This window comes from Rhipicephalus microplus, chromosome 7, assembly GCF_043290135.1.
Source record: "Rhipicephalus microplus isolate Deutch F79 chromosome 7, USDA_Rmic, whole genome shotgun sequence".
Taxonomy (NCBI): domain Eukaryota; kingdom Metazoa; phylum Arthropoda; class Arachnida; order Ixodida; family Ixodidae; genus Rhipicephalus; species Rhipicephalus microplus.
The window spans coordinates 72024199-72045478 of NC_134706.1; the positions used below are offsets into that span (position 1 = coordinate 72024199).

General features: G+C 47.1%; 1 protein-coding gene across 1 annotated transcript in view; it reads right to left on the reverse strand.

Moving 5' to 3' along the window:
• Window positions 1–990: 990 nt before the first annotated feature.
• The window catches only part of LOC142766971 (japanin-like-RA2), a 118084-nt gene continuing 97794 nt past the window's right edge, over window positions 991–21280 (reverse strand). Inside the window, exon 6 of the mRNA XM_075868179.1 lies at window positions 991–1150. Within this exon, the coding sequence (XP_075724294.1) occupies window positions 1011–1150 (140 nt within the window). The 3' untranslated portion in view covers window positions 991–1010. The remainder of the gene's footprint in view (window positions 1151–21280) is intronic.

The window sequence follows — 21280 nt, forward strand, 5'->3', positions numbered from 1 at the left end:
TAGTGGTTGTACCTTGGGAGCCCAGTGTAAAATAACATGTCTTCGTCACAATCCTTGAACCGTTCCACTGTGACGAGAGTCGTCCGCTCTCTTTCAGCAGCAAGCTGGCAACTCAAGGACGCATTTTCTAAGCCCAGTTGCCCGAAGATTCCTTTTGCTGCAACAAGCTACTCCTTGATTTGACAGCACTCATCCTTGAGCCGCGCGATTTTGTTGTTTTTCTGTTTTATCGTTTCGGCAAAACGTGCATTTTCATCTTCAAGTGAGCTGTTGAGGCAAGTGAGTTCCTCTAAACCAACCGGTGCAGTCTCCACTTCATCGGGCTATGCATAGGCTCATCGCGTAGCCCTCCTGAACTTAGAGCCGGATTTTGGCTTCTTACTCGTGGTGAAGCACGTGGCTTTAGGGGCTTCCGTTCTTTGTTTTTCTTGGGAAAAGCAAAAAAAAAACTGACGGAACTGTTAGGGTTAGGGTGTACAGTGGTGGTGCATTTAGGAAGGTGATGCACATGCAAACTCACCCAGCTCTCTTTAGTAAAGAAAGTGAGGTACTCGCTTGTGGTTCTGCATGGCAGGACAAATCTATCGGCGTGAAAATTAGGGAAAGTTTTCTTATACGTTATGCTTTCAGTCAGACCTCTAGTACTTTTCAAACTGGTATTGAAATCGCATTGGCTTGCGTTTGTAAAAATCTTTTGATTGTAACTGCAACATGCATCTCTTCTGGCTTCAAAATATCTCAGTCTCAGACTAGTTGGTCTTACGGTGAACACAGCAAATACCTTATGAAAATTATTTAAAATCAAACTAAACTAAAATCTTTGAATGAGCACTCGTTTTCCTAGTGCACTTCCAAGGACCTACCTAAAAAGAGCAAAAAGGCAGGCTGTCCGGGGAACTTCTTTATTCAGTCGACGCCGACGTGCCATGCACAAGTTTAAGTTTGAGAAAGCGCATTGCAGTTTAAAAAGTTTACTCTATACATCAACTGTTTACTCTAAAAAATACGTTTTATTTCTCATTTTTCGGGCAATAACTTGGGTACTTGGTGTAAACTGGATCGTTGCAAACTGCGTAAAAATAAGCCAATGTAGTCGGGTCTACGTTCTCTGTGTGATCATGCTTAGCCCATATAGAACACATCGGTTTTTCTGTAAAAAAGCAAATGAATGTTTGTGTACCACGTAATGTCGCATACGTAAAAAATGACCACGTATCTAGGTGCTCTGTAGTGAAAGACGTCGAAGGATGACAGTCTTCTCTCCGAAGCTGCTGTGTAAAGTTACTCCATATGCCACCTTCCTACCTAGAGGTAGCGTATGTGCCCCGCCGTGGTGGTCTAGTGGCTTAATTACTCGGCTGCTGACCCGCAGGTCGCGGGATCAAATCCCGGCTGTGGCGGCTGCGTTTCTTATGGAGGCGGAAATGTTGTAGGCCCATGTGCTCAGATTTGGGTGCACGTTAAAGAACCACAGGTGGTCGAATATTTTCGGAGCACGCCACTACGGCGTCTCTCATAGTGATATGGTGGTTTTCGGACATTAAACACCACAAATTAATCAAAGGTAGCACATAGAGTAACTGTAGTGCAATATGAGTCATGGCGCCATCTGGCACTAGTGTTATGAAACGAAAGCTTTTAGAACACAGAGCTACCGATAGAAAGCAGCGCAAGGTCGCTTTAGCTAGTCTTATTGTAAATGGTACCGTAGATAGTTTGCGGTAACATATACAGTAACCCTAGCTTTAGGTAAGGTCCCTAAACAAAACAAGTTTTCAAGGTAGCGTCAGTCATTGTTCTCCATGCCGTCGTCCTCATTCTATGGCGTACCCCTCCTTTTTTTACCATGTGCGTCGGTTTGGTGCACTCCTTGCACGTGATTTCACGAATGGCTGGTGGTGTTATCTATAATTATTTAGAAGGTTTAAAACAAGTACGCATGCAGATATGGCTCCAGCTGGGTTATCACCTTGACGAAAGACGAAATCGCAGCCAGGACATAAACATGCAGAAGAGACGTGTTTCAGTTGGCGCCGAGGCCCCCAAGATTGCTTTGCGGTGCACATTCAAAGCACCACCAGAGTTTTTCAACAATGCTGGGATGCAGTAAAAAAAACAGAAAACGATTTCGCTCTCTTCAACGCACCTGGTGATATTAGAAGCGGTGCGCAGCGTTAAGTGTAGCTATGAATTATTTCCCGCGAAAGCTTTCCTCAAACGCCATCGAGGTACGTCGACGCGGCTCTGCGAAGCGAGTTTATTTGTCGATTTCCATTTAAACACAAGCAGTGCGCCTAATGCACGTCTAGCGCATGCGAGTTGTTAAAAATATTTGTGTGTATGTGCGTACAGAACAGCTGGAGGGTTTATTTATTGCACATTTAGGAACATTTCATGCTTGACCAGTTCAAGCCACTTGTTCTAGAAAGCGTCCTAAAGAAGGCGAAACGCGCTGCTTTGGGACACCTCACAGGTATAATTCTCACTTTTATGAAATTCCGCACACCACGTCAGAAATACCTGGCATCAAGGTTATCAAAATGTTTGCATTTTTCTAAAAAAAACAACTGTCATCGTAGTGCTGCTACTCAAACGTACCAGTCTGGCCGTAGTATTTTCTTGCTTGTGAACAAGTTGGTTGTAATCACTTGTTATAACGTCACGTGTAGTGGTCATTGACATGATCCAGCAAGAGGCACGTTCACTGTGTCACATCATAAGCACGAGCAAAGCACATTCGGAGAACCAGACGAACGACGATGTACGATGCGAGACGCCATGACTAGTGGTGTAAAATATATAACTGCATAATGGTGCTAGTTCAGTAACACACATTCCACTTGCACTTTTGTGCAAATTGGCAATCGCTGACTCCAATACTCATTTTTTATTTTGTTTCATTTACTTATATTCGCCGTAGCAACAGAACCAAAACATTCTCTTTTCAATGAAAGTTTACCCTACTAGGGGACGCTCCAGGAACATAAGCGAGGAAAGATACCTAATGACTAAGAGCACCAGAAATGCAGCTGTAATAAAAAGTAGGGCACTGTGGCACTACAATAGGTATGCCGTTGTGAGAGGGATTTTGAAAGATGCCATTGTCCCGGGTTTGACGATCGGCAATGCGGTCCTGTGCATGAAATCAGAAGTTCAAGCAAGATTGGAAATTAAACAACGTGCCGTGGGTAGATTTTCTATAGGAGCACACGGGAATACCTAAATTGAGGGGGTACAAGGAGACATAGGATGGACATTCTTTAAGTGCAAAGAAGCTAGCAGCTAGATAGAACTTGAGGAGCGACTGAGGAAAATGGGAGAGGAGCATTGGGCTAGGAAAGTTTTCAGTTACTTGTACATTAGGAAGGCTGATACTAAATGGAGGAAACGAACTCAAAAATTGTCAAGCAAAATTTAGACAACAGCAGAATACCAATCCTAAAGAAAACATCGGCTAAGAAGAAGTAAAAAAAAACAGAGAGGGACAAGTGGAGGATGAGACTACTTACGAAATCATCAATGGAGACCTACAAACTTTTAAGCAGGAAATATCAAGGGAAATGATCTACGATATTTCTCGGGGTAGTTCTGTGCTCTTCGAGGGTAGAACGTGAGTATTGTGGACGAAGAAGTACCGGGCCAAATACGAAGGCACATACACGGTATGTAGTGTGTGTGGGGAGGAGGAGGAAACGGCTGAACATTTGATATTATTCTGTAAAAAGGCTCCATCCTATAGTCAAAGGTAATGGCGCCAAATTTTTCGAAGCATTGGGGTTTAGGGACACTGAAGGCAAAATAGACTTCAAACGGGTAGAAATAACCAGGAGGAGGCTAACTGATTGGTGGCTACAGTCGAGGCGCGAGTGAAATTCAATTCTTGAACACAGTGATAGTACTTCAATTTATGGTCAGATGGCGTGATCCACCGCCCCCTCTAAAGGGCACAGCCAGGTACATCCGTCCATTCTTTCATCCGAGGGGGAAAGGGGAAGGTGTTGCCACCTTTGAAACTTGTTTTAATTGGGAAAATTAGCTTTGGCTAAAGAGTCTACATTAGTCGTCATGTAGGCTTTCTCACTTTAGTGATTTTTAGGAAACACTCCCTGATCTCTTCATAGCGTTGCATAGTCAGCGCAGCGTAATAAATTCTTTTAGATAAAGAAGGCCATTTTGATAAAGAAGCCCACAACCTAATTTTAACGCATTGATGCTACGCCTACAATACTCGTAATATATACTTGCTTTTTGACTGATAAAGTTCATAAGGTTAAACGCAGTCACCGGATCGAAATGGGTGGGCGTTAAGGATGAGAATAAATATTGGTGGGTGGCTGACTTGTTGACCAGGGTCACCAACACACAGACAAACGGCTCAAAATTTCTGCGTTGTGTTATTTAAAAAATGCTATAGTCTTGAAAAACTCTACAGCAGTTCTTCACCATCGAGATTGATCTAGCTGAACAATATTCAGGCGTATTCACTTTTACATAGCGAATTCATGTGACTCTGCCACATCATATATATAGATGATTAGATAGATAGATAGATAGATAGATAGATAACTTTAAAAAAAAGAAAAATGATTGTCATTGCCAAGAACATGCAAGGAAATTTCATCCTTTTGCTCTTTTCTTAAGGTGCATACCACGCTTATAACTAGCATATCTCTTGATGTAACAAACCGCAAAAATTCAGAAACTACATACATCAGCCGCAAAATGCTTACATACTTTGCGAAGTTGGCAAAGCCATTTACCCAGCAGCGGTCGGGAGCACGCATTCTAGTTTCACACATGGTAGCAGCATTGTGCACTGAAACTTCATCTTCGCAATTCTATTACTTTGTTGACTGCACAGGCTATATCATGTCCCTACCCCCTGTTACAGCGTGATCTGCTGTCGTGCCAAGTGGCAAGCGTCTTCAGGATATGGGATAATTTGTTAAGCGCCAAGTGCAAGCACGTCCGAATGAGTGTGTAAAAGGATTGTATTAAACGTGGTCTTGACAGTGCGTCTGTAGACAAGGCAGAAATAAACTGGATGTTCCCCAAAAGCAACTGTCAAGTGTTACGCAAAAAAAAAAGACCTCGTGGTACATCATGTTCTCGACACCTACATTTTTTTCAGGACATATAAGCGCAGGCTATGCCAATATCCCGGTGCACATTTGCCCCATAAAATTATGCTTGAATATTACTAGCAGTGTTTGTTGGACAGATTATTTTTTAAAATTTTCTAATTTAATTTGTCTGGAAATTGTAATTCACACGTAGGTCTACATTCCTGCGTAGTGGATATTCGTAAGGAAACATTATCCTCACCATGGTGTCAAAGTAATATGATGATTCGTTTCAAGATATGGTGTACCTGCGGCCGTGCAATCTCTATCTAGTCAGTGATGAAAACAGGGCTCATTCTTTATACTTCTTAGTTCTTTTTTATTGTGATATAGACTTGTCCTAAAGGCACATTACTTTTTGCGTGTATATGTAACAAATGTGCGCCATTAGGTCTGTGTTGTGTAAAAAGTAAAACAGTGATTTGTGAAGCGTATTGTCATGTATCCAGCGGTTGTAACTGGTTGTGTTGCTGTAGCGAAAACCAGCTTGAAAAAGGTCATGGAAGCGTTCCTGCTGTAATCCTGCTGTAATCCTTGACAGGGTTTATAAGGTGGTATGCATCTGCTCGCATCACTGGAGTATAGTGCAACACTAACACGTATCATTAACTGGTAAATGCGACCAGTTACATGATGACAGATCAGCCCATGTAAAGATCGCTTCCGCCCCAAGCCTTTTAAGCACAGCTTCTTCCAACATAGGACCCCGTCGCGGCGGTCTAGTGGCAAAGGTACTCGGCTGCTGACCCGCAGATCGCGAGATTGAGTTCTGGCTACGGCGCCTGCATTTCCGATGGGGGTGGCCATCTTGTAGGCCCGTGTGCTCAGACTTGGGGTTCAACATTTATAAGAGTATAGCGCACCTTGACAAGGACACAAAAAAGAAAGACGCCCATACTCACATCGCTATGTGTGTGTGCGCGTTTCTATTTTTGTGTCCTTGTCGTGGTGCGCTATACCCTTAGAAATGATGAACCCCAACCAACTAGCCCGGCAACGTGTCTTAGCAGATTTGGGTGCGTGTTAACGAACACCAGGTGGTCGAAATTTCCGGAGCCCTCTAATATGGCGTCTCTCATAATCATGGTGTAAGCACAATATTGACAACGTTTGACCTTCATCTTCTTCATCTGTATATAATCATAATCACGAAAAACGTCGTCTTCGTTCGAAGGATTGTTCAGGCGATTCGGCCTAATAAACGCCGTCTAGACTCCAACGCTGCTACTGTCTTACAGATTGGTGGAGGTGCTTTGATCCCCAAGTCCTCTCCGACGTCACGTTCCCCTAGAGCTTCGTACGAGTCGCCGCTTGCTTCCCCCGTCCGCTGTTATGGCTCAAAAACCGCTGCCCGGAACATCCAGCATCCCTGTCCAACAAACCATTCCTGCGTGGATCGTCAACGCCCTGCAGCGCGACCCACCCAACTTCTGCGGTCTTCCACGCGACGACGTCTAGGTATGGCTAGAAGAATACGACATGACCAGTGTTTATAACCAATGGGATGAGCCTCAGAAACTTCGTCACGTCGCCTTCTATCTGTCCGATGTCGCGAAAACGTGGTTTTTTAACCACGAGAGCAGCTTCCCGGATTGGCCTACTTTTGCTCAACAAGTCCGTAGGATTTTTGGAAAACCGAACATCCATTCCGAAGTGTCGAAACGAAGGCTCGAGGGGCGTGCCCAGCTTCCCGGGGAGACGTACACTTCGTACATTGAAGACGTCCTTGCCCTTTGCCACCACGTGAACTCGGCGATGACAGAAGCTGATCGTGTTCACCACATCGTCAAAGAGATAGGCCATGTCGCGTTTAACGCTCTGGCTGTTAAAAAACCCACCACCGTTGAGGACGTCATCACGACATGTCCGCATCTTGATGAACTCCAAGCCATTCGATTGCATCCAGACTACCCAGACACCAGTGACAGCCGGCCTTCCTCGGATGCGGATTTGCGTGTGCTGATTCGCACTCTGATTCGCGAGGAACTTCAAGCGCAAGGGTTGTCATGTGCACCCACCCCTCGGCCTCACTTTCAATCTGCTGGTCTGCGCGACATCATCAAAGAGGAGCTCTCATCCATGGCTGGCGTTCTCCCATAAAACACTACGGTGCCACCAACACCACCCATGACGTATGCGCAAGTCGCCGCCATGCCACCTGCCTTGGTTCAGCACGCGCATCCTGTTCCTGCGCAGTGCAACGTAGCAGCGTTTGCACCACACTTATCTGTCCCAGCACCAGTACCAGCGCCTGTTACAGCTCCAGCGCACTACGCCCCCTGGCGCTCGCCTCGCCCAATATGTTACTACTGTGGCATTCTGGGCCATATTTCACGATTATGCCGCAAGCGCCAACAGGACGAACGTCGTGGCTACGATGTTTACGAAAGGGATTCGGAGCCATCCCCGAACCAGTACCAGCGACGCCCTTTGACACGCTTCTTCTCTCCAACTTCTCCACTCACCGCACCTCGCCCCTGCTATCCCGGACACCGCCGATCCCCTTCACCTCTACGACGCTCAACATCTCCTCTGAGACCGGCTGTACCTACTTCTGACTTTTGGAGGAAAAACTGCATCGCTCGAACAAACACCAAGACCTCCAGAGGGCCCAGCCAACTTGTTACTAGTGTATGTAGAAGGGGTACCAGTTCAGGCATTGGTGGACACTGGGGCTGCTATTTCTGTTATTCATGCGGATTCGTGTACTCGTCTACGTAAGGTTACCACACCTTATACTGGCACTCTCTTGCGTAGCGCAAATGACTCGCTGATACGGCCATCAGCACAGTGCACCGTTTGAGTTTTCATTCATGAATCTGGCCCATATTCAGTTTGCCGTGCTGGATTCTTGTGCTTTTATGCTTATTTTAGGATGGGACTTTCTTACTGCTGCTGATGCTTCCATCTCTTGTCGACAACGACTCATACATATGCGAGTGACGAATGATATTTCCCCAAAATTATTACGTGACCGGCTACGAACCTCCAATGACTTCATTGTGCCACCTAACCACGAGCATGTTATCACGGTTATGTCTGACTCCATTGACCATGGTGACGTCCTAGTCAGTCCGTCAGCCCGTTGACTATCCAGAGGGATTGCACTTTCATCGAGTCTTGTGCGCTTCTCGAGCGGCACCACATTTCTCGCAGTACTGAATATCACCAATAAACCGATTCTCCTGACCAAGGGCACTGTTGTAGTTTCCAGCGTGGACACACAACCTATCTCTGTAGTGGCTTCGGATACCAGTCTGGTGGAATCCCGTTCAATAGCAACAGATTCTCCACCCACTACGGCTCTCGGCAATACCATCAGCACAGATCTCACTCCCCCGCAAGCAGACGAACTGCTTTCGTTGTTGTCTAAGCATAAATTTTCTTTCGACGTACATTCCACTGCTCTAAGCCAGACTTCTGCGGCGGCTCATCGCATACACACCGACGGAACTTCTATTGTCCGTCGTCGACCATACCGTGTTTCTTCCAGTGAAGGCGAGATTATCGACAAGCACGTTGCTGATATGCTCAAGCAAAACATCATCCGTCCCTCCTCAAGCCCTTGGTCGTCACCTGTCGTTCTCTTAAGAAAAAAAAAGACGGTTCGGTGCGATTCTGCGTTGACTACTGCGCATTAATCAAAGTAACCAGAAAAGACGTATATCCCTTGCCTCGCATTGATGATGCCTTAGATTCCTTACAAGGAGCGGAATATTTTTCGAGCCTTGACCTGCGCTCCCGTTATTGGCAAATTCCAATGCACGAGGATGACAAGAAAAAAACTGCCTTTGCCACACCCGATGGGCTTTACAAATTTAACGTCATGCCTTTCGGCCTCTGCATTGCGCCAGCAACGTTTGAACGACTGATAGACAATGTATTGCGCGGCCTTAAGTGGAAAGCACGCTTATGTTACCTTGACGACGTCGACATATTTTCTTCAACATTCGAACAGCACTTGCAGCGCCTGGATGAAGTTCTAACGTGTCTCGCAGCTGGTGGCCTTCAGCTCAACACCAAGAAGTGCCACTTTGCTAGCAAAAGTATTACGGTACTGAGACATCTCGTCAGCAAAGATGGAATCTGGCCTTATCTCGACAAGATTACCGCCGTTCTTCACTTAGCGGTGCCTCAACGCGTCAAAGAGCTCCGAAGCTTTCTTGGCCTTGCGTCGTACTTCCGGCGCTTTATACGAGACTTCGCCATCATTGCTGCACCACGTCACCAACTCCTTTCTTCGGTAGGGTCATACGTATGGTCACACGAATGCCAAATGGCTTTTGACACCTTGAAACGTGCCCTCACGTCTGAGCCAGTGCATTGTCATTTCGATAACGCCGCACCCACTCTCCTCCATACTGATGCCAGCGGACATGGACTCGGCGCTGTACTTCTGCAACGAACAGAGCGTTATGACAAACGTGTGATCCCATACGCAAGTCGCCCCCTCTCAGCAGCAGAGCAAAACTACACCATCACCGAGCAGGAGTGTCTCACCGTTGTCTGGGCAATCCAGAAGTTTCGACCATATCTTCACGGCCGTCACTTTACCGTCGTCACTGACCACCACGCTTTGTGCTGGCTGTCGACGTTGAAGAATTTGTCTGGACGTCTCGGTCGTTGGATACTTTGTTTCCAAGAATACTAGTTTGACGTTATCTACAAATCTGGCAAGAAACACAACGATGCTGATGCCCTTAGTCGCTGTTCTTTACAATCTTCATCAGGCATTCCTGGCCTGTCGCCAACTGTGAGTGAACCCATCAAAGTGCCTCCGTCAGTTCATTCACTCGCCGCTGTCGATTTTCTTTCTACCTTAAACAACGACACGTTTGCATCCCACCAACGCAGCGACACTTCATGTCGCTCTATAATGCAGTGCCTCCAAGGCTCATCTCGTTCCCCCAACGCTCGCAGCCATCGACAGCTGCTGAACTTCAAGACTGAAAACTCAATTCTTTACAGCTTTGTCTTCCACCCCGAAGAACAGCGCTGGGTTCCTGTTGCTCCTCGTTCCCTAAGGGCGCAGATTTTGGAGGCGTTTCACGATGACCCCAAGGCTGGTCATCTCGGTTTTCAAAAAACCTACGAACGTATCCACAGTCGTTTTGCCTTGCCTGCCTTTACAACTGCATAGCGCGATATGTTGCGGTCATGCTCGCTATGCCAACGCCGCAAGTGACCCACTTTCTCCCCGGCCGGTCTTATGCAACCTCTTTCGTGTCCTGACGCTCCCTTCGATGTCATTGGCATTGACCTCTACGGACCGCTACCAATATCAGCTAGTGGCAAGTGCTGGATTGTCACAGCAGTTGACCACTTACCAAGGTACGCCGAAACAGCTTCACTTCCTTCAGGATCAGCAGAGGACATTGCCACATTTTTTTAGGCAATCTTTCTAAGACATGGTGCACCACGCATCTTATTGAGCGATCGCGCCAAAGCGTTTCTCTCGAAACTGCTCGAACATGTCCTCCACGCATGTAATACGATTCATAGGACGACATCCAGCTACCATCCTTAGAGTAACGGCCTCACAGAGCGCTTCCGTTGAACTTTGACCGAAATTATATCTATGTATACCAACGCCGACCACACCAACTGGGATACTAACCTGCCATTTGTGACTTTTGCGTACAATACCGCTACGCGGCGCACCACAGGCTATTCCTCATTCTTTCTCATCTATGGCCGTCAACCAACATCTCTGCTCGACATCTCCTTTTTTGACGTCCCTGTGAACTCGTCATCACCATCGAGGGAGCACTTAATCTATCGCCTGGCCGATTGTCTTCAACGCGCCCACCTCAATACACAGGCAAGCCAACAAGAGCGGAAGACTGGCTACTATGGCGTCCACCGCGTAGTTCACTTCAATACTGGAGACGAAGTACTGTTGTGGACCCCAACGTGGGTTCTCGGTCTGTGTGATAAGTTTCACTCACGTTTCATCGGCCCCTACGCTATAGTCGAGCAGACGTCTCCTGTTAACTATCGAGTAACCCCTGTTGTCATGCCTCCCAATGGCCATTTTCCTGGTATGAAGGTTGTTCACGTGTCGCGCTTAAAACCATTCGTACGCCGTACACCACTGTCATAAACAGCGGCCTAATTGGCCGCTTCCGCGCGAGGGGGAAGTTAGTGTAAGCACAATATTGACAACATTTGACCTTCATTTTCTTCATCTGTATATAATCATCATCACGAAAAACGTCGTCACTGACCACTGTCTTTCTTACTGTCTACAATACTGGCTACTGTCTTACAATATCATGGTTTTCGGACTTTACACCCCACAAATCAATCCTCCCCTTAGGAAGGTGAAGGGAAGAGACCAGACGCACGGAGGAATAAGAGCACGTGTATGCGGCCGGAGTTCAGACCACTCCGTTTGCACTCAAGTGACCGAGAGCTCTATAGTTTTGAAGAACACGTATGAAAGTGCTCGGTATTACAACGTTTTGATTAAAGTAAACAGTTCCTGCTTGAAACACGCAACCGCTCCTTTTCCTCCCCCTTCCCACCACCTCATTTTTACTAGTGTTCCTTTACGCTATAATAAGTACGCGCAAGCACTGATCTAGAAAGAGGGAAAAAAATGAAAAAGAGCGAACATCTAATTTCACCAGAAAAACAGGCCGGTAATCTAGCTTGCACAAAACAGTAGTCACGAGAGTGCGTGAAACTCCTCTCCTTCGCCTCTCATCACGCCGTTGTGCAAGTGTCACAAGGACCAACAAAATGGCCATGCAGATGCGAAAAAGTGAAAGGGGGAGCGCAAAGAAATAACCGTAAGCAGGAGCACGAGACATATGCACAAAACTGAATATAGAGTAGTGCGGGGTGAAATAGGACACTGGACAAAACGCGGCATTTAGATTTCACTGGCCTTTGTAGCTAATACAAAGACTAGCGTAATGAAGGTAAGACGACGACAAAAGTCACGAGCAAGCAAGCACCAGTGTCAATAGCAGTGCCAGACTCGAGCTCGCACTTGCTCGCATTTTGGCTGCTTGACGTCTGCTGCTCCTCGACGCTTCACGTTGAAAGTCTGTCGAGCTTTTCTGACATCCAGCGTCAATAACTCACGTAACATTGGGTGGAGGTACGTTAATTCTCTGTCAAACCTGGACCTCCGCTCACGGAAGCTCCCCCCCTTTCCGCTTCGTGACCCCATTACTACCATGACCAACGAGACCCCTCTCCAGTCTGGACCCTTAGCCGTCCACTTCACGTGCGGTGCTATGTATATCCAGCGAGAGCCGCCCATCTTCACCAACTCCGGAGACTCGGATGTAAATGATTGGCTGTCAAAGTACGAGCGTACCAGTGCCGGTAACAAGTGGGACGACCAATTGAAGCTTAGGTGCAGGCAGTTTTATCTTACTGACATTGCTTAATTGTGGTACAACAACCACGAGAGCGACCTTCTCATTTTGTCTGTCTTCAAGACTTTTATTGCAAACGCTCTTGGTCGGTCATCGGCTCTCGAACGTCGGGCAGAGCAGCGCTGGCGTCAACGGATGAGAACTTCACAAGCTACATTAAAGATGTGCTGAAACTCTGCAACCGTGTCAACTCCAACATGATCGAAGAGGAGAAAATGAAGCACATACTCAAGGCCATCGAAGACGAGGCTTTTGATATGCTGCTCGCAAGCCCCCCCCCCCCCCCCCGTCACAGTAGTGGTGTTCTTGTGTTATACTTTCGACGAGTTGCGTACGCAGCGCTCGATCACATGCCCCACCCTAACAATGCCCAACACAATATCCAACTTGCAGCTTACTGCTCACCATGCTGACCAGCAACCACCGCTATTCACCATCAAGGACTTCATACGTCAGGAGCTAGCACGTCAGTTTTAATTGTCTTCTGTCACGAACGCATTGGCGCAAACTTTGGCCCTTGACTTTCAGCAAGTCCTTCGCACACAAATCGCGGAGGCACTGCCTCCTATGTCCCAGCAACCACCCGTACCTTCACCCCCTCAGCAGCTGTCACCCTATGATCACCCCGCGATGCTGATCTCCGCCACACCACTGACTACAATATCTGCACTTCCGCTTCCCTACGCAGCACCTGCGCCTCGGTCAGTACGCCGCTCACATGTGTGGCGAACGCCAGACAACAGGCCCGAAGAAACGTTTCGTCAATTATCCACACACCATACATTATCTTCTACCAGCATAACTTGATGAAGTGCCATATGACAGGTTTTTCCTCATGGCTATGCACATCCTATGAAAGACACGAATGCAGGACCGCCATGCGGAACCCACCACCTCTTCAAGCACACACCTCATTCAAATAGATTTACGCTGACCTGAACTTTAGACCGGACTGGTACTCCATCTTGGGCAGGTGTTTGGCCTCACCCCTTTCTGGTTTGTATAAGACGATGTGAAAAGCTCTCGATTTGGAGAACACACGCTGTCCTAGCAATTGAGTGTTTATCAGTATCGCTTGAGCGCTTATTGTCACCATTTGATTGTAGTTTTGTTTGCTTGTTTTTTGTTTTACGCAAAAGCTTTAATAGATACCGTGGAAGAAAACTTCGGCAGATCCCACGTACGTGACGACCAAAGTTATGCGAAGCACGCGGAGGAAATGTGACCATGTTGCAATTTGTTTTATTAAGCGTCACGTCATAAAATGACGCAATATATATATGTACAATTGTTGCACGCACAGATATGTGTTGAAGAGTTGCAGATGTTTATATAACCAGCTGTTTCCACTTGCGCAAGGATGCCAACTGGAATGCGTATTAGCAACTCCAGAAGCTGAAGCGCTGATGCTCGCGAGGATGCGTGCAACGATGCTAACTGGAATGCGTGTTAGCAACACTAGAAGCTGATATGAAGCGCTGATGCTCGCGAGGATGCTTGCCCTGGACTGTTCTACATAAACCAACTTCAGCACATGGCAACTAACCACAAATAACGTTAACCCAACGTGAAGGCTGCACCAAAGCAGTACAGTGGCGATCGAAAATTTGAAGACCTTGGGGGCACGTGCCTAACAGCAACGTGGCGGCTTCTAATGGCTACCAGGGAAGCTCGAGGACGCGCACTGCGCAACCGGATATTTCATACCTGCCCGCCTGCGCTTTCACTCCCTTTAACTGCGCACACAGAATAACAGCAGAAAAGTCGCAAGATGTCACTTTTGCAGTCCCTGCGGAAGCCCCGAGATATATTATGACCTAAGTGCAGTGGAAGTTCTCCGGGCGCGTCACCCCTTAACCATCGTTCCAGTCGTTCCATGCCGGCGAGAACAGGTATGGTGTGCTTCACCAAAAGACATCACTGCTTGAAAGTCTTATGGAATATTTGGCGCAATGCGTATTTTCGCCAAAACGTGGCGTCTGAAACCAAGGCGTGGAAGCGGTGCACACTAAACACTGCCACTACGGACTCACTTGCTGGATTCCGTACCGAAAGATGGCGCCCCCGCGATCTCCGACAACAGCGCAACTCTGACCAACCGGCTCGCTCATCGCCATCTCCTAACGCCTTGAAGCTCTCGCTGAGTAGTACGCCGTCCTCGGACTTCTTCGACCGTGTCCCCATCTTTCTCTATCTTTACCTCTGTATGTGGATTGTCTAATCTCTCTTTCTATCACTTTTAATCCCTCCTGATGCCCCACCCTCATGAGCCACTTGATGTATATAGGAAAGAAATTGATGATGAGCGCGTGGGATCCGAGAATAAAGAGAAAGATGTCAAGGCATCGGATGCGTTGTTTTGTATGTTCTAACTACAAGATATTGGCGATGAGATTTCAACCCATTCAAGGGCAACGTTCTGAATGATTTCTGCTACATAATCACAATGAGCGTTCTGCAATTACAACCATCACTACCTTTCCAGCCTTCGCCTGAACCGCACTGAGGGTCAACGTGACCGCACTGAAGGTCATTGTGGAAGGCGCTGCAAATGTCCGAGCGCAAATGACGGGGGATAACGAGGAACCACCTGTGATCGTCGGTCAGGTAATTGCGATATTACAGCAAGCCTTCACGAAGTGCTAGGTGTTAGACTTGACGACGAAGAGTTTGTAAAATAGAGTTGGGGGAATGTGGACACAAAATGTCAAGCAGGGAAGCGATCAAATGATCTTTGCGCTGTTATGCTGGCATGTTGGTGATTTTCAGAGATGATGAATAACAAGTAGAAGCAGGTGACTCGGCAGACTTGGAAGGCAGTGGCCATCAAGATAGGGCATCAGCGTCCGAGTATTTTCGTCCAAAGCGATATACCACACGCATATTATATTCCTGTAGTCATAAAACCGAACGATCGAGGCGCCCAGTCAGGTCTTTCAAGGACGACAGCCAGCATGGCGCCTGCACAATAGTAACAACATCAAACTGACGCCCATAGAGGTAGGCGCAAAGTGTACCAATTGCCCAAACACATGACAAATACTCTTCTTCTGTGAAGGAGTAATTGGACTCCATCTTTGTGAGGGTATTGCCGGCATATGCTAGAACGCAGTCGTCGAACTCGGGTTTTCGCTGAGCGAATACCACACGAGGGCCAACACCTTTAGCGCCCTCGTGTATTTTTGTAGGCGCGTGGGGATCGTAGTGGCTCAGAAGTGGAGGAGACGTGAAAAGTAGGCGGAGTGTCGTAAATAACTCATCGAAATCGGCATTTCAAGCTGAGATGTCGTTGCTGCCAGCGATAAGCTTTGCCAACCAGGTGGTCGCAATTTCCGGAGTCCTCCACTACGGCGTCTCATAATCGCATGGTGGTTTTGGGACGTTAAACCACCCGTGTCATTCAAATCAATAAGCGTTGTCAAGGTTAATATAATGAAGCACCGAAAACATGAACACAACTGTAAGAAGCTTCGGAGTTCCTTTAGAGTGCTGGCCTTGGGATATTCGGCAACTGCTCGAAATTTGGCAGCATCTGGCGAAATTCCTTCTTTGGAGACGACGTGGCCAAGGATGGTAAGCTGACGGGTACTGAAATTACATTAATTTAGGTTTACCTACAAGCCGGCGTTAGTGATGCACTCAAGATTTTTCTCAATGCGAGCGATATGAAATGCGAAATCTGCAGAAAAAACCACTATGTCATCTAAGTAGCATAGACAGGTCTGCCATTTAAGGCCTCAGAGAATGGTGTCCATCATTCTCTCGAAGGTAACAGGCACGTTGCAAAGGCCGGCAGGCATTAAGTTAAAAACGTATAAAGTGTCAGGGGCGACAAACGCTGTTTTCGGACGGTCAGCTTCAAAACCATGAGCACTTGCTAGCAGGCTGAACGCGGATCCAGTGATGAGAATAATTTAGCTCCTTGAATGCAGTTGAGGGCGTCGTCAATGTCGGGTATGGATAAACATCCTTTGTAATCTTGTTTAGCCGGCGGTAGCCAGTGCAAAATCTTATTGAATCATTTTTATTGTTCACCAGAACGACAGAAGAGGCCCAGGGTTTCTTCTATTCCTGAATCACGCCACGTTGCAGCATCTGGACGAAGTTGTCACTAATAACGTGGCGTTAAGCCTTCGGTACTCAAAAGGCGTGCTGTCGCAGAAGAGCATGGTGACCAATGTAAATGCTATAAACGACTGCAGACGTGCGCCCCAATGATGGCTGGCTGAGGTCGAAAGAGCCACGAAAGTGTTCAAGCAGTTGAACAACTTTTGTGCGCTGGACTGTCGTAAGCGCGTTATCGATGCTACGCAGCAGGATGTCAACGACAGTAGATGTAGTAGCAGTAGCGGAAGTGACGGCATTTATCGTCAACGATGCCTTATCGCACGCTGCATCCAAAAGGAAGGTGGTGTCAGAATTGTCCAAACTCGTAACACATTCACCGCTTAACAGAGTTGCCGAAAAGAGGATTGCACGCATAGACCACATCGGCACTATTCACAAGGGTAACGACGGCAAACGGAAGTACGAGGTTCCGTCGGCATGCACAGTCTTCAGATGGCGTAGACAGGGCGGTCGATTCACAAACAGAGTCGGAGGAAACGAACACTAGGGTGACAGAGAACGGAGAAATGATGGCGTCAGCAGCGACAACCAATTTAGGCACTTGGCTGGGTGCGTCGGCGACTGTGGTACTGAAAGGAAACAAAGTGAGTCGAGCTCCAGCGCAGTCAACGACCGCATAAGCCGTAGAAAGGAAGTCCCAACCGAGGTTCATGTCATGGGACGCATGCGGTATAACTACGAATTCGACAACGTTAGAAAGCGTCAATAATAAAAAGAGGTGTCATGCACACTAAAGAAAGTTTAACATGCTGTGAGATCACCGTTCATAATAAAAGATCAGAAACCGGTATCATCACTTTCTGCAGTTTGTGACACAAAAGTTCACCTAAAACCAAAACGGCCACTCCTGTGTCGAGAAAAGCGTTTGTCGCGACACCATAAATTATAACAGCGATTGCGTTCGGAGGCGAAAAATTAGGCGTTGAAATTTTTGACGAGGGCACAGTTCGTGCCTCAAGAACTGCGGCTATTAATTTTTCTCTTGCGTGGGGTTCGAACGGCGGAACATAGTAGAAATGGAGCGGCGCCGGGGAGACGAAATTGACGTGAGGTAGAACTGGTTGAAGCAATACTTTTTTGCAGACTAGTTGGTTCATACTTGAAAAATTGAATTGCTGCACAAACTTGAAGAAAAAACAAGAGAGACAGGAAAGAGTGCAGACCACTTCTCTGCAGAGCGCATCAAGGTTCATTTCTTTCAACATTTTTTGTATCATGGTTTTCCGTTTCTTTGGACAGAAATGCACCTCCTTGAAGTTTTTGCACACTGCATCTAGTGCCTTGTCCTCGTACATGCGTTCAGGAAGAACCACGAATCCTCCCTCTTTGTCTGAGGTTAGAACCATCAAGTTTTTTTCTTTGAGTGCCTTGACGACAAATTTTAGAGGAGGCCTAGGAACCCGCTGATCACTCACGGTTTTCACCAGGCAGTCTATTCCATCCCCGATGGCCCTCTGCTGGTCCTGCTCTTGTACACGTTGGCCAAATCGATGCACGTGGGACAACATTTCAGGACGCGTTGAACGGGGTTGGAAACTGTATTTGGGACCCTTTTTGAGGACTTGCTCCACAGTTGCAGGGATCCTTACGTCACCCAGGTAAGTGACACTACTGCCTGTTGCAGCCAGTCGTGGTTTTGAAGGAAATGTTGACCTGACGTTCTGCCACAAGAACTCCGCCAACTGATTCGCCTTCCTTTTGTGCTTTGCAAACTGTTGCTGGCCTGTATCGCAACCACACTCCTCTTGGAGTACTACCTTTAGCCAGTCAAAATAGAATCGCACTTGTCTCCACGATTCAGACTTCATCAGTTTACAAACTCTCTTGGCGTGGCCCCAGGATGGCTCCAGAGCGCCGAAAAGTACTCTCACTTCAATAGGAACGTATTTCTTCTTTAAGCAGTAGGACAGATATCGAGACATGCAGATGGACTGTGCGACAAGGTTCACGCAAGCCTTAGCAGCTTGTGGCTTCTTCAGGTAACATAGGAAAGAATCCGCAGAACTAGAAATATGTTGAAGCAATACTTTTTTGCAGACTAGTTGGTTCATACTTGAAAAATTGAATTGCTGCACAAACTTGAAGAAAAAACAAGAGAGACAGGAAAGAGTGCAGACCACTTCTCTGCAGAGCGCATCAAGGTTCATTTCTTTCAACATTTTTTGTATCATGGTTTTCCGTTTCTTTGGACAGAAATGCACCTCCTTGAAGTTTTTGCACACTGCATCTAGTGCCTTGTCCTCGTACATGCGTTCAGGAAGAACCACGAATCCTCCCTCTTTGTCTGAGGTTAGAACCATCAAGTTCCTTTCTTTGAGTGCCTTGACGACAAATTTTAGAGGAGGCCTAGGAACCCGCTGATCACTCACGGTTTTCACCAGGCAGTCTATTCCATCCCCGATGGCCCTCTGCTGGTCCTGCTCTTGTACACGTTGGCCAAATCGATGCACGTGGGACAACATTTCAGGACGCGTTGAACGGGGTTGGAAACTGTATTTGGGACCCTTTTTGAGGACTTGCTCCACAGTTGCAGGGATCCTTACGTCACCCAGGTAAGTGACACTACTGCCTGTTGCAGCCAGTCGTGGTTTTGAAGGAAATGTTGACCTGACGTTCTGCCACAAGAACTCCGCCAACTGATTCGCCTTCCTTTTGTGCTTTGCAAACTGTTGCTGGCCTGTATCACAACCACACTCCTCTTGGAGTACTACCTTTAGCCAGTCAAAATAGAATCGCACTTGTCTCCACGATTCAGACTTCATCAGTTTACAAACTCTCTTGGCGTGGCCCCAGGATGGCTCCAGAGCGCCGAAAAGTACTCTCACTTCAATAGGAACGTATTTCTTCTTTAAGCAGTAGGACAGATATCGAGACATGCAGATGGACTGTGCGACAAGGTTCACGCAAGCCTTAGCAGCTTGTGGCTTCTTCAGGTAACATAGGAAAGAATCCGCAGAACTAGAAATATGTTGAAGCAATACTTTTTTGCAGACTAGTTGGTTCATACTTGAAAAATTGAATTGCTGCACAAACTTGAAGAAAAAACAAGAGAGACAGGAAAGAGTGCAGACCACTTCTCTGCAGAGCGCATCAAGGTTCATTTCTTTCAACATTTTTTGTATCATGGTTTTCCGTTTCTTTGGACAGAAATGCACCTCCTTGAAGTTTTTGCACACTGCATCTAGTGCCTTGTCCTCGTACATGCGTTCAGGAAGAACCACGAATCCTCCCTCTTTGTCTGAGGTTAGAACCATCAAGTTCCTTTCTTTGAGTGCCTTGACGACAAATTTTAGAGGAGGCCTAGGAACCCGCTGATCACTCACGGTTTTCACCAGGCAGTCTATTCCATCCCCGATGGCCCTCTGCTGGTCCTGCTCTTGTACACGTTGGCCAAATCGATGCACGTGGGACAACATTTCAGGACGCGTTGAACGGGGTTGGAAACTGTATTTGGGACCCTTTTTGAGGACTTGCTCCACAGTTGCAGGGATCCTTACGTCACCCAGGTAAGTGACACTACTGCCTGTTGCAGCCAGTCGTGGTTTTGAAGGAAATGTTGACCTGACGTTCTGCCACAAGAACTCCGCCAACTGATTCGCCTTCCTTTTGTGCTTTGCAAACTGTTGCTGGCCTGTATCACAACCACACTCCTCTTGGAGTACTACCTTTAGCCAGTCAAAATAGAATCAAAATAGAATCGCACGTCAAAAAATCGCAAGTCAAAATAGAATCGCACTTGTCTCCACGATTCAGACTTCATCAGTTTACAAACTCTCTTGGCGTGGCCCCAGGATGGCTCCAGAGCGCCGAAAAGTACTCTCACTTCAATAGGAACGTATTTCTTCTTTAAGCAGTAGGGCAGATATCGAGACATGCAGATGGACTGTGCGACAAGGTTCACGCAAGCCTTAGCAGCTTGTGGCTTCTTCAGGTAACATAGGAAAGAATCCGCAGAACTAGAAATATGTTGAAGCAATACTTTTTTGCAGACTAGTTGGTTCATACTTGAAAAATTGAATTGCTGCACAAACTTGAAGAAAAAACAAGAGAGACAGGAAAGAGTGCAGACCACTTCTCTGCAGAGCGCATCAAGGTTCATTTCTTTCAACATTTTTTGTATCATGGTTTTCCGTTTCTTTGGACAGAAATGCACCTCCTTGAAGTTTTTGCACACTGCATCTAGTGCCTTGTCCTCGTACATGCGTTCAGGAAGAACCACGAATCCTCCCTCTTTGTCTGAGGTTAGAACCATCAAGTTCCTTTCATTGAGTGCCTTGACGACAAATTTTAGAGGAGGCCTAGGAACCCGCTGATCACTCACGGTTTTCACCAGGCAGTCTATTCCATCCCCGATGGCCCTCTGCTGGCCCTGCTCTTGTACACGTTGGCCAAATCGATGCACGTGGGACAACATTTCAGGACGCGTTGAACGGGGTTGGAAACTGTATTTGGGACCCTTTTTGAGGACTTGCTCCACAGTTGCAGGGATCCTTACGTCACCCAGGTAAGTTACACTACTGCCTGTTGCAGCCAGTCGTGGTTTTGAAGGAAATGTTGACCTGACGTTCTGCCACAAGAACTCCGCCAACTGATTCGCCTTCCTTTTGTGCTTTGCAAACTGTTGCTGGCCTGTATCAC